Source organism: Gadus macrocephalus, chromosome 1 (genome assembly GCF_031168955.1).
Source record: "Gadus macrocephalus chromosome 1, ASM3116895v1".
In the NCBI taxonomy this organism is placed as follows: domain Eukaryota; kingdom Metazoa; phylum Chordata; class Actinopteri; order Gadiformes; family Gadidae; genus Gadus; species Gadus macrocephalus.
The window spans coordinates 18,839,879-18,852,378 of record NC_082382.1 but is presented as its reverse complement, the minus strand read 5'-3'; the positions used below and the strand labels follow the sequence as shown (position 1 = coordinate 18,852,378).

Sequence of the window (12,500 nt, the reverse complement as noted above, 5' to 3'; positions counted from 1 at the left end):
TCCTTAAGGAAGGGGTTTCCACGGATGTGTCGAATCCACCCATTACATATAATATATAACACAGGATATATCCCGCACTTGTTCCTGTTCTGATCATCGTGTGTGTGCGTGTGTGCGTGTGTGCGTGTGTGCGTGTGTGTGTGCGTGTGTGTGTGTGTGTGTGTGTGTTTCCCCTCCCAGGAGAGGAGCTGAACGGGATGGAGCAGAGGGTGGTCTACGGGACGGAGAACAACAGCACCTTCCTGGAGTGTATGCCTCGCTCGCCCCAGGCCAGCGTCACCTGGCTCGCCCAGAAGGACGACCGGCAGGAAGAGGTATGTGTATGTGTGTGTGTGTCTGTGTGTGTGTGTGTGTGTGTGTGTGTGTGGGTGTGTCTGTGTGTCTGTGTCTTTGTGTGTGTGTGTGTGTGTGTGTGTGTGTGTGTGTGTGTGTGTTTGTGTGTATGTGTGTGTGTGTGTGTGTGCATATGTGTGCGTGTTTGTGTGTGCATCCGTATGTGGTTAGCTGTTGAAGGACACTTCAATGAAAGCCCCTATAGTAATGAGGGGCTTTTCAAACATGCCAAGGGTTAACATAGTAGGGACTATAGGGCACTATATCTCCAAATGGAAAGCAGGTTTCCCTTCATATTAAGTCTTCCCTTGTCTTCTGACCACAAGGCTAAACATCCCAGCCAGGCCTTGAAACACACACGCACACTCACACTCACACACACACACACGCGCACACACACACACACACACACACACACACGCACGCACGCACGCACACACAAACTCCACTGACGGCACACACACGGACCAGTTCTGCACACTCATTACAGTTTATTGAAGTATGGCGGCACGGCCAAATTTGACATTTCCAAGAACTACTTAAACATTCCTGCCTTAGTTATTGTGTCTCCCGCCGTCATTTTCAATGCGCCGGGGCTGTTGCTTTAAGCCAACCAGAGTGCCCACCCCCCCCGGCCTCCTGTTGAGCCATGTAAGCATTAAGGCATTACCACCCTTCTCCGGTTCTCTCCCAGATAAACACTCAGCTGCCAGTCCAACTGTGCCAATCCTGTTTGGATTGGCACAGGGTTGGAGTGCTTGAGAGGGGCGAGGGAGGGAGGGGCTGAATTAGAGAGAGAGAGAGAGAGAGAGAGAGAGAGAGAGAGAGAGAGAGAGAGAGAGAGAGAGAGAGAGAGAGAGAGAGAGAGAGGGAGAGAGAGATGCAGGGGGGGGGGGGGGGGGGAGGGGAGAGGGAACACGGTTGTGGCTTTAGAGAGATAGTAAACTATCTAAGTAAATACTGGTAAATACTCAATAAGAATATTTAGGTTGGCATGGAAGAGCTATGAGATGAGAAATGAAAACCAAAGTGAGAGAGACAAAAAGCGAGAGAGACGAAAAGAGAGAGACAAAAAGGCAGAGTTAATTACAGCCAATAGCCAAGCTGATTAAAGTGAAAATAGTGAACCGTGGCTTGGTCTCTGTCCCTTTCTGCATCCCTCTGCTCTCATGCCAGTCCCTTCTGCAGGCAGAGAACCGCACACCCTCACCAAATCACCCTCATCTGGCCGGGTTCAGCCAAACTCCTCTTCCTTTACATTTGTTTTTTCCCCAATCTTGAAGGCTTTGGCGTGCTGATATGGTAGTAAAGAGCTGGGAGCAGTAAAACACAAGTAAATGCCATGTGAGCTACCGGAAATTGAATGGGGCATGAGAGAGCAATCCCTTTGAAAGTTTCTTGGATTGCTTTAAACCTGGAAATGTTCAAGTTTGTTCTCAGCCAACCTGCAATTGAAGTGTCTCCTATATTTATAATAAATACTCACCGAGTTCGCCCACAAAGGCCTGAGGTCACCTTCCGCATCTAACTGTGTGTGTGTGTGTGTGTGTGTGTGTGTTCGTGCGCGTGCTTGTGTATGTACGGGTGAATAAAAAGACTCGCTGGTTTACAGTTGCTGCATTGCCATAGCGACAAAACAATCCCCGATCTCCACTGACTATCCGCCACTTACCACACCTTCCCTCCCTGCCACCCACCCCTTCACCTGCCCCCCCAGGTGAAGCTGGACGACCGGGTCATGGCCACCGAGCAGGGCCTGCTGTTCCGCCGGGTCTTCCGCCAGGACCAGGGCGTGTACGTGTGCCGCTCCCGGGAGCACGGCTTCACGCAGACCCTGGCCCGCCTCACCCTCCAGGTTCTGCAGGGGGAGGCGGTGGGCGAGCTGCTGGCCCGGGAGGACCCCTCCAGCCACGCCCTGGACTCCAACAAGGACCGGTCCGGCGGCGGGGGGTACAGAGGCTGGCCGCCCTGCGTCTCCGGCGGCGGCGGCGGAGGCGGTTCCTACGGCAACCGAGGAGGAGGTGGGGGCCAGTCGCGCTCCTGGTTCAAGGACATCATGCAGCTGATTGGTCCCAGCAACCTGCCCCACGTGGAGGAGTACTGCGAGAGGATGTGGTGCCACGACAAGCTGCGCCGGAAGCACAAGAGCATGGTGGAGAAGTACCGGCAGGCGCAGGACAGCGCCCGCAAGGCCCGCAGCAAGAGCTCCGGCGAGCGCAACCGGACGCCGCGGGACCTGCGGCGTGTGAGCGCACGGAACGAGTGAGCGGTCGGGACGGCCCGCTACCCCGGGAGTGTTGTGGAGACGGAGAGACGTGGGAAGGGGGAAGAATGACTGAAGGGGAGGGAGGAGGGGAGGGGAGGTGTGGAGCGAGGAGGAGGAGATGGGTGATGGAGGATTTGTTGGCCGCCTCGTCCTTTGAAACGTCGAGCACTTGGATATTCGAAAAGAGGGGTGGGACAGGAATGTGACATGTAATCATTGAACTTTGTTGAAGACTGTCCACCAGGCCTGTCCGTGGGCCTGATGATTCCTCACCAAACAGGACTCCCTCTGGAACAGGCTCTCGTGAATAGAAAATAGCATGTGCACACATAGCATGGTTTTATTGTTATCGTTCATTTGGGGTTTTGTGTTTTTCTGGATCTACGTGCAAGGACAGCAGAAAGAGAAGCTTTTTATTCAAAAACTGTACTGTTAGAGATTGTGGTTGAAAGTCATCTTTGGAGATAATGGAGATGATGATGGTGAGGATGATGATGATGGTGAGGATGATGATGATGATGATGATAATGGACTCCCAGCCTTCCATCTTGCACCCTAACCTTACAAGGATAACCACAGCAACCATTTGGTAATTAAGTTCTGCTCCGCTCCCCTCCACTCCAATGATGTTTCCACACACAGGAGAGGATGGAAATGAAAAGGGGCCAGCCATTTCATTTTTTCACTATCATTACCAATACCACTGTCAGCCAAGAGGACAACGTTTTCCGTTTCATCCACTGAAAAAGAGGAACAAGAAAACACTGTGCATGCTTGAGAACTATGGTAACCCTTGCTTGACACCTCTTTTTATTATACACGTAATTGTTTAAAACCTGATGGACTTTTGATTGATGATCATTGTGTTGCTTTAATAATAATATTGTGTGGCTATAGATTTTAGAACTTTTGACATATTTACAGTGAACATGCTTTCTCCGCACAGCCATTTTGAACCACCGCATTTCTGACAATGGAATTACAGTTTTTTTTAACTGGTTTTCCAACCTTCGCGACCCGTATCACCTCTGTATATATATACAATCATTTCTTCACATGCACCCTTTAAAAGCACAGTGGTGGAGGAGGCGTTTTTCCCAGCAAGACATTCAGTTTAACATAACTACTGCCAACCGCCATTGCATAATCCTCCATAATCCGCCGGCACGCTTGATTTAGAGCGCCGCTCGCCCTGAGACCACTGTTGATGGTTCAACAGATTAGAAACGTTCCGTTTGTCCGTTGCTCCGGGTTTTGACTTTCGTTTAAAAACTGACCAGGGGATTACCTTTACCCTGGTTCCTCTTGTACTGCTATTTCCGTGAGGGAAGCAGTCCCTTTTAATACATTTTAACATTTATTATGTTTGACAGAAAGGCAAGAAATACTTACGAACCCCCTACTCTTTGTTCTTATTTGGTAAAGTGAAATGGGAAACATGGTTAGCTGTCCATTTCTAAGGTTATAAACACTTGATAGCAGAAATCAAAGAAACATGGATTTTGCATGACTGATCCTAAACAGCTTTTGCTTGTGTTTTGCTTGCGCATTTCTTATGAGTCTGTATTTGAAAAATCCATTTAACCAATTGCTAAAATGACAAACATTGACCTACGGTCAATGTCCACGCCAACCTTACCTCACACTGCTTTCCATTATCATCTACTGTACAACATTTCTCACAATCATTCTGTGTATTGTACTTTTCCACTGGCATCAGACGAAACAATGGAGGAGGTCAACTGTCATGCCCCACTGTTCTGAGTACTGTGAAAACTGCCTCATTTTAACGGGTTCATAGTTCATATACAGGATCAGCTTTTACATCCTCTGTGTCTTGAACTCCTATGTCCCCCCGGCACTGAGAAAGAAATGCTTTGCTTTGCCTCACAGGGAGTTTAGCGATGTGGGGGAGAACTGAGCGTGGTTTACCATTACACTGAAATAGGGAGACTGACCAAACATCACCATGAAACCACAAGGACCATGCAAATGTAATTGCAGCATATAATGGGCTCAGATTAGGGCCAGGTGATGTCTGTCTTTGTTTTTAAATTGGCTAGACTCAATCGCTTACAGCACTTGCAATAGCCTGCCATTCAATAGGGTTGGGCTTTCCCTGTAGTTTTATTTTCCTTGTTTGGTATCAACAGGGAGCCAGGGAGTGTTTTGGCAAGTGTGAGAGAAAGTAATTAGGGGAGAAGCTGTTGAACTATCAACCTACAATTGGGAAAAGATATAAACATTGTTATGCAAGGTCAAACATGAGTTGAAAGAACAATAGAGAAACAGTGAAGGGAGCCAGAGAGATGAATGTTAAGGAAAGACGAGGGATGGAGTAACAACCCAGATTGGATTCACCAGGAAGGAAAGGGATCAGGGTGGATCTCATAGAAACCTGTGAGGTGAAAAGTTAAGAGACCTCTTCATTGGCAACTGGGAACTGGCTCTGTATGTACAAATACTTTCTCCATTGATGGTCAATTTAGATAAAATGATCACGAGATCTCAGTGTCTCTCTCACCGTCGCTTTGTTCCACAAAAACAATCAGGTCTGTAAATGGACGAGGGAATGCCTATTCTTGGATACCCTTTGTTTGACGCCAGCCAGGAAGCAGTGGTTGCCATGGTGACCCCTCATTCACCTCTCTGCAGCCATGTTGGCATGTGAATATTTTCCTGGAAGGAGAGTGTGAGAGAAGAAAGAGGAGGAGGATGGGAGAATACGGGAAGGGGAGGATATGAGAACATCCAAAAATGTATGAAAACAAAATCCGATCTTTGACAACTTTTACGGAGACCGTATGACCCGAGCACGGCCCAAACCGAGTCAAAACACACACTCCACGGATCTAATAGGATGAAGTAATTACTTTGAAATGTGCCTTTTTTTCAAACTTATTACAATCACAGCCTATGTAATGGCATAGCTCAGTCGATGTCCGTTTATTTTCAAACCACACTGATAGAGAACGTTATTGTTGGAGTCCAACCTTAATCGTTATCTCCAAAAATATTTTGCTTTGGTCTGCTCCGATGGACTGAGAAAGTGCTCGGGACAGTGGTGAGAAAGAAAGAGCAAAAACTGAGAGAGAAGGAAGCAAAGTTGTGCTTACCTCATCTCCAGATGACCAAACCGCGATATAGTTTTCCCTAATCTCCACAGATAGGGGGTGAACGTATCGAACATGTTTTGGGTGTTAGACAAAGGCAACAGAGATCACATGCTGAGATGATGGTATATTTAACCACACGATAATGAGATGAACTGACTATCAATGGGTGATCACCTCTGGCCTCGTGACAAAGGAAAGGAAAACATGTCCCACACGTAGTTCAGAGAACAGCCACACAGTGTAAGGAAGGTGGATGTGGTTGTGAGGCTTGTCAACGGATCGCAGACTCAGATGTCAGCCATGTCCTCTTGAATCACACGCGGTCCTGATCCGTGTTCAACATTGTTTGTTGTTGTAGGATTGTAACCACATGTCACATTTAATATTACTCTATTATAAAAAAATAATACATTTAAATGCGAAACCTGGGTTCGTACTTGCGCACCTTGAGTCTCGTTTTTGGTGAGCTGTTTGCAGAACAACACTGAGGCCGCGCGTGTATAGTTTGTATACCTTTAGGGAACCATAGGTTCCCGTGATCCCCACCTCAGTGAGTAGGAGGCTGGGTTTGGACGGTGGGAAACGATGGGGAATATGGTCCGGATTTAGACAGCGTCTAGCAATGGGAAATTGAATACTGTCTGGATTTGGACAGTGTTTAATAGTTGGGAATTGACTCCATAATACTGGGTGTCATTTGGTCACTCAGTATGGTTATCCCTGTTATGCACATTTGTAAAATAAACATAATTTTTTATCTACGTGGCTCTGCCCAAACGTCTCTAAAGCATCTGGATGGTCGTTCATTGAGATTGCTTTAGACGGTTCAATAAAGTGTGTAACAGGTCGGGTAATTTAAACAAAACAATCAAAATCAATCATTAAGATATTCAACATAGTTTGTAAAGCAATTCTAAAAATATATTATTTCATACTGTCTGATGAGAAAAGTGTTGGGTTGGGTTGTGTGGGCACGTTAAACATGTACAAGACTGCCGTTCCTTTTGAGATTTTAGTTACTTAACAACGACATTACAGTGAATAAATACAATTTAGAAGAAAGTGAAAATTCCAGAAAAAACAATGTTGTACTGTCGAGAACTTTATTAATCTACAGCTGATCTATGGATGCAAAACGGGGAACCCTTATTAATATTGGCATAGTACCATTATGTGTATTGCAGGTGAATAGAATCTGAACAATATCACTCAAATGGGTGAACTGTAGTTGTGCTGTAATGTTTGACCGGCTGCGGATCTTCATGCCGGTGAGCGGATAGTTAAAATGTGATCACATGTATTTATGTTTTATTTAACTATCTCTTGCCATCCATGCATGCTCCTGTGTACATGTTATTTAACAAGATTAAAATGTGGTCTTTTCGAACTGAGTTCTGTCTTCTCTTTTATGATTCATATTTAACATATTGACACTCTCGTCGTTCAGTTATTGTTTTCTTATCTATTATTATATTATATCAATGTATATTTAAGCATATAAACAGACATTTATACACACAACATTTGTGTTAGGGTTTGTGTGTTTGAGTGTGTAGGGCATGACTAGAATCTCTTTCACTATGACTCTTGCATACAAACAGAATGATGACACTCCGTTAGGTAATATGATGTGATGTGATATTCTCCAACCTAATCTCACTGCTCAAACTGTTGACGGCCCTGGGGGTATGGTTTGTGAGACAAAGTCCAGCTGGATCATATGTGTACCGAACAAGTCTCTGACCAATAGCTGCTCTGTTTATTATTACATCAACTGCACGCAATCAGGAAACTTGCGACCAGACCTGGGAGGACATTGAAATAGAAACACATTTCCCAACGCATCTTGCAAGCATCCGTGTGTTGTGCGTGCATATTTATATACTGTATGCGTGTGTGTGTGTCTGTGTGTACTTTGTAAAATGTCCCACCTCCATTAATGTGTGCCATCACATGTGTTAATGTACTCTAGGTTCAGTCTTTACTAGTCCTGCTCTGAACTAGTCTGTCTATATACGACTACCCAGGCGTGTGATTGGAGGTTGATTGGGCTCCAACGTCGGTGGAAAAGTAGGGGGAACAATGTCTCGTTGTCCCGGCAACACAGCGGCTTGTAAGTAGAGTCAGAAGCTGATTTGGCTTCACACTTATTAACACACTTACCTGCTGGAGCCGTTGTGCACACATTGTGGTGGTCTCTCACACAGATACACACTCGCACACACTCACACACATGCTTAAACACACACAAACACACACACACACACACACACACACACACACACACACACACACACACACACACACACACACACACACACACACACACACACACACACACACACACACACACACACACGCACACACACACTGCCACACATACTAAAACATACACACACACGCCAAAGGACAAGAGGTTATTGCTATCCACTTTCAGGCCAATTAGGTGTCATTGTGTGTGAGTGTGTCTATGTGTGTGTAGGTGTGTGTAGGCCCTGCACGCACACGCAGAGGTGTGTAGGGCCCCCAGTGTAGGGTGTGGTGTGGGGTGTTAAAGTCACACCTCATTGAGCCGTAACAGGCCTCAACTTTACAGGGGGCTGGGGTCACACTCTCTCTCTCCTTCTCTCTCTCCCTCTCTCTCTCTCTGGCATGAAAGGGATATTCATGCCATGTATTACATTTAATAACCAGACTTATTAAACTGGTCAAAAAAATATTTCACATTTACAATCACATTTGATTGTGCTTACATCCCGCCCCCATTCTTCTAAATCAATTTGAACCATGATGCCTTGGAGCTAATAACAAATAATGACTGAAATCCAAAGTGGTTTAAGTCGAGCGATGCCTGAACACAATATAGCTTTTTGAGCTCAATTTAAGAAATGCTAGTCACTATATCAAGCCCAGGCTGCCTGTACTGTAGGAGTTGGAGAGTCAAGGCCTCGTTGAAGGCCTCTTCCAGTTAGCTCAGACAACAACAATAGCAGCTATGTTTCTGTCCTTACTTCGACATATACCTACTGTGACACACGATATATTAACCAAACCGCATCTTTATTTTTTAACGATAGCTGTAAATAAACGGCCTGCTTTACGTTTGCATTGGGACTGGGCTAGGCTGGAAAGAATTCCCTTTTGGATGTATGGAGGGCATGAAATAAAGGGATTGGATTTAGACACATTGACTTAGCATCGCCGCCATGACTCAATGTGAATGGGTATTTACACGCATCATTACCTCCCAGGAAACCCCACTTTGGAGCAGCTTAACTCAAGATAATCATAAGAGAAAATATCCCCTGGTTTGGGCCCGTTCCTCTGGGTCCAGAACACCTCAGAACCCCCACCGAACCATGATGAAACACTTCATGGGCGTATACATATTGGGGTATTAGATGGGTGATTAATTGCATGTCCGCAGGAAAATCAAATGATATATAATTGGATTTGTGCAATCGTGTTGCAACTTCGTTTTTTTTTTTCGTACAGTGCTCATTTTCTCATACAAGCAGTTTGCTTGTACGATGGTCTTATTATAATTACTTTTATGTATTTTTAGTACATGTTACTGCCACATGTTGCCAACTTGTTTATTTGCTGAATGTTTTTTCCAATGTTTTTTTTGTTTTTATTCAATGTCGATTTTGTATTTAGCGTGCTGATAAATAGACCAGTCGCAAACTTGTGAAAGATAGTGGATGAGTTGCTTTTGACCCAGAAGCGCATAAGCTACTTTCCTTACACATCTGTTCCCATGTTTTCATGCCAAATCGGAAATTATTAGGACGAACTCCTGTCACTGTGGACCAAAGCGACAGGATGGCTGTGTGACTTGTTTTAATTTCCCTTTGGACAAAGCTGAGGAAGCGATTTAGCATCACACGGCCTTGTCCTTTCAAACACATGCTCTTGCTATAATAATCTACAAATGGAGGTTCTCTGAGGGATCTGTAGCTAGTAAAAGTCCTTCCAGGCACAGCTCCTTAATGTGCCCACTGCCTTTACCGAACTCTCTTACCAGTGGGTGCAAATCAGGGTCGCTCCGGGATTCAGGGTTAACCCTTTGTTCAGTGTGTGATCGCAGCAGGGAGGAGCCAGACCTGTGAAACACATTGATCTTGACTGAAGCTGTGTTCACCAAAATGTGTTTTAAGTCTGATATCTGGATAATGTCAGCCTCACAATGACAGACCTCTGGACTATGTATACCCACCCTGTTCTCATTCTATTTGGTATATCGTACATTTAAAATAATGTATCGCATGCCATTTTGGTTTGGCGTTGGCTTGGTTGTGAGCGACATTTTGTTAGTTCTTCTCTTTTGAGTTTGGAATAATAAATTTCCCCTATTCTAACATCATAATTTATGCATTATTATTTATTGTTTAATTGAACATATTTTTAAACCTTTTTAACCCGTTTTTTTTTGCTTATATTGCTTCCATTGTTTTTCGTATGAATGTATGCTACAGTAAAATCCCTTTCCTGTTCTGACAGACCACACCACCAACACTCTGATCAGACAAACAAATAAATCTCTGTTTTAAAGCCTCTGGGGGGAGTCTGTAAATCATGGCAAAAAAACGAAAAAAGTCCTGTCAGCAACCTTTGCACTAAACTATACGTATTACCAGAGAATCGGTGTTATCTCGTCTTCTCCACGTAGGACTCTTCCACATCAAACACGCGACGACTCGTCGCCTATATGAAAAGTGGTGTGAGTTTAGCAGGCCAGAGAAGCGGACATGTGATCCGGCATCAATCTCCTTAGCACCATCTGGCTCGGATTCAACGTGGCAGTTCAAACGACCTGAGGCCTTGCCAGACAGGAAAAAAGTTGTTGGCTCACTGACGTCGCCAGCTAATTTCTTCGTCTTTTTTTTTTGCCTTTTCACTCTTGGTCTTCCTGTTAGTATTATGTCTGCTTAGACGCGCCACATCTGTAGCCCAACGGTAATTGGAAAAAGATCAGTTAGACCCATCTGAAATAGAGTTGAAGGGTGATAAAATGGGATGTTTATGTCGGTTGCCGTAGACTTTTAAGGGTGCCTGTCGTTTCTTGCGCCAGATCTAGTTTAAAGTCAGGGTATCACTCGTTTAATGTGTCATGAATGTGACGGTATTTTTACTTTACTCAAATAGAACTGCATTCTTCCAAAGCCATCGTTGCAGTACCTTTCCTTTTCTGACATGGCAACAGAACAGTGCTGAGAATGGCCTTATCTGGGGTTAAAATATTGCTTTTCAAGACACCCAAAGCACATAATATAGTGAGTGTGTATGTGCTTCTGGTGCTAGCGTGGCCATTACCAGGGTGTTGCCCCCACCTGGGTTAAGCACAGCAGATAGTATACGCCGGACCGCTCACCACCCTCTGGCTATCACAGTGTAGGGGGGAGGAACGATGCAGACCAATAAGAGACGGGGCAATGTTGGTAGGGTCAGGGTAGGGACAAGGGTGGGACTCTGGCCAGGACACCAGGGGTCATCACTCACACTTGTGAGGAGTGTCATGGGATCTTTGGTGACCACAGGGAGTCAGGACCTCGGTTTAACGTCTCATCCGAAGGACGGCGGTCTTCGACAGGACAGAGTAACCGTCTCCATCCTGGGGCATTGGGGATATCACATGGGCCAGAGGGATGAGTACCCCCGACTCGGCCTCCAGCACCTCTAGCGACCCCTCTACCAGCACCATCTGGTCCCCCATCAAAGGATAGACTAGACCGGCCCTACTTAGAGAAAACAGCCGTGAAAGGCAGGACATTTTTATGAAATAGCTAACCTTCTGACTACAATCAAGTACGTATTTGAGGTGTACACTCAAATATCAGTGTACATTAATACTTGTTCCATTGCAAACTTTAATGCACTCTTTTTTATGCATTGTTTTCAGAGACAAATATATCAGAAAGGAAATATGACAGTTTTCCACAGTCACGTCGGCCTTTTGTAAATGCAGTTGCATAACATCTTCCATTGTCTTTGTTATTCAGTGGCCTCATTCTGTTGGTATTATGTTTTTCTCTGTTTCAAAATAAGTACACAGGACATCTTTGTCACACACACCAAAAATACCCTTAACTGGATATTGTTTTTTCTATCAATCCTGATCTAATATGTTTGGAGACGAAAGCTCAATAACCCAAGTGTGTAGGTACATTTCTATGTGCATTTATAGTTGTACGTTTAGTAAAATAAAGTACTGGATATGACCCAAGGGAGCAGGCCTGTGGGGCTTGTGAACATTATTTCACAGAGAAGGGATTGGCTAAGCCTGGTCTATTTCACTCATGCTAAAACATCTCCATTTCTCACTAAAAGAGATTTTTAAAGGTTCCAGAATTTGTCCCCGCAGGACACCTGAGAACGGCTGTGCTTTTGATGCACAGGCCTCATCACAAATCTACCAATAATTGTGAAAAATATACACAGGATATAGTCTGTCCTAGCCACAGGTCATATGTCAGGCATTTGAAAAGTCGACAGCTGGTTCCTCAAAATAACGGCTATATTTTGGGGGTTGACTTGTTATTGAACATTTTGAAAGGTGTTTCTGATAAAAGTGCAAAATTGATTAATGAAAAATCGCCCACATGATAAATATGAATTCCTGGTGTTGGCACATTTCTAAGAAGGTTTCTTCGACGGGAAAAGCCTTTACTTAGTACTTTTATTTTGACATGACGGTAAATATTTCACAATGACGGACGACATGTTAATCTCCAGAGGTAACAGGACATGGATGAGGTGCTGGAGGAAGGGTGGTTTGAAGGGGA

The 12,500-nt window shown here is 44.8% G+C and overlaps 1 protein-coding gene across 1 annotated transcript in view; it reads left to right on the top strand.

Annotated features, from left to right (window-relative positions):
* Positions 1–7,106, top strand: part of sema3bl (sema domain, immunoglobulin domain (Ig), short basic domain, secreted, (semaphorin) 3bl) — a 17,391-nt gene extending 10,285 nt beyond the window's left edge. The window contains exons 8-9 of the mRNA XM_060051080.1: positions 181–314; positions 2,051–7,106. Of these exons, the coding sequence (XP_059907063.1) occupies positions 181–314; positions 2,051–2,599 (683 nt within the window). The 3' untranslated portion in view covers positions 2,600–7,106. The remainder of the gene's footprint in view (positions 1–180; positions 315–2,050) is intronic.
* The last annotated feature ends 5,394 nt before the right edge of the window (positions 7,107–12,500 follow it).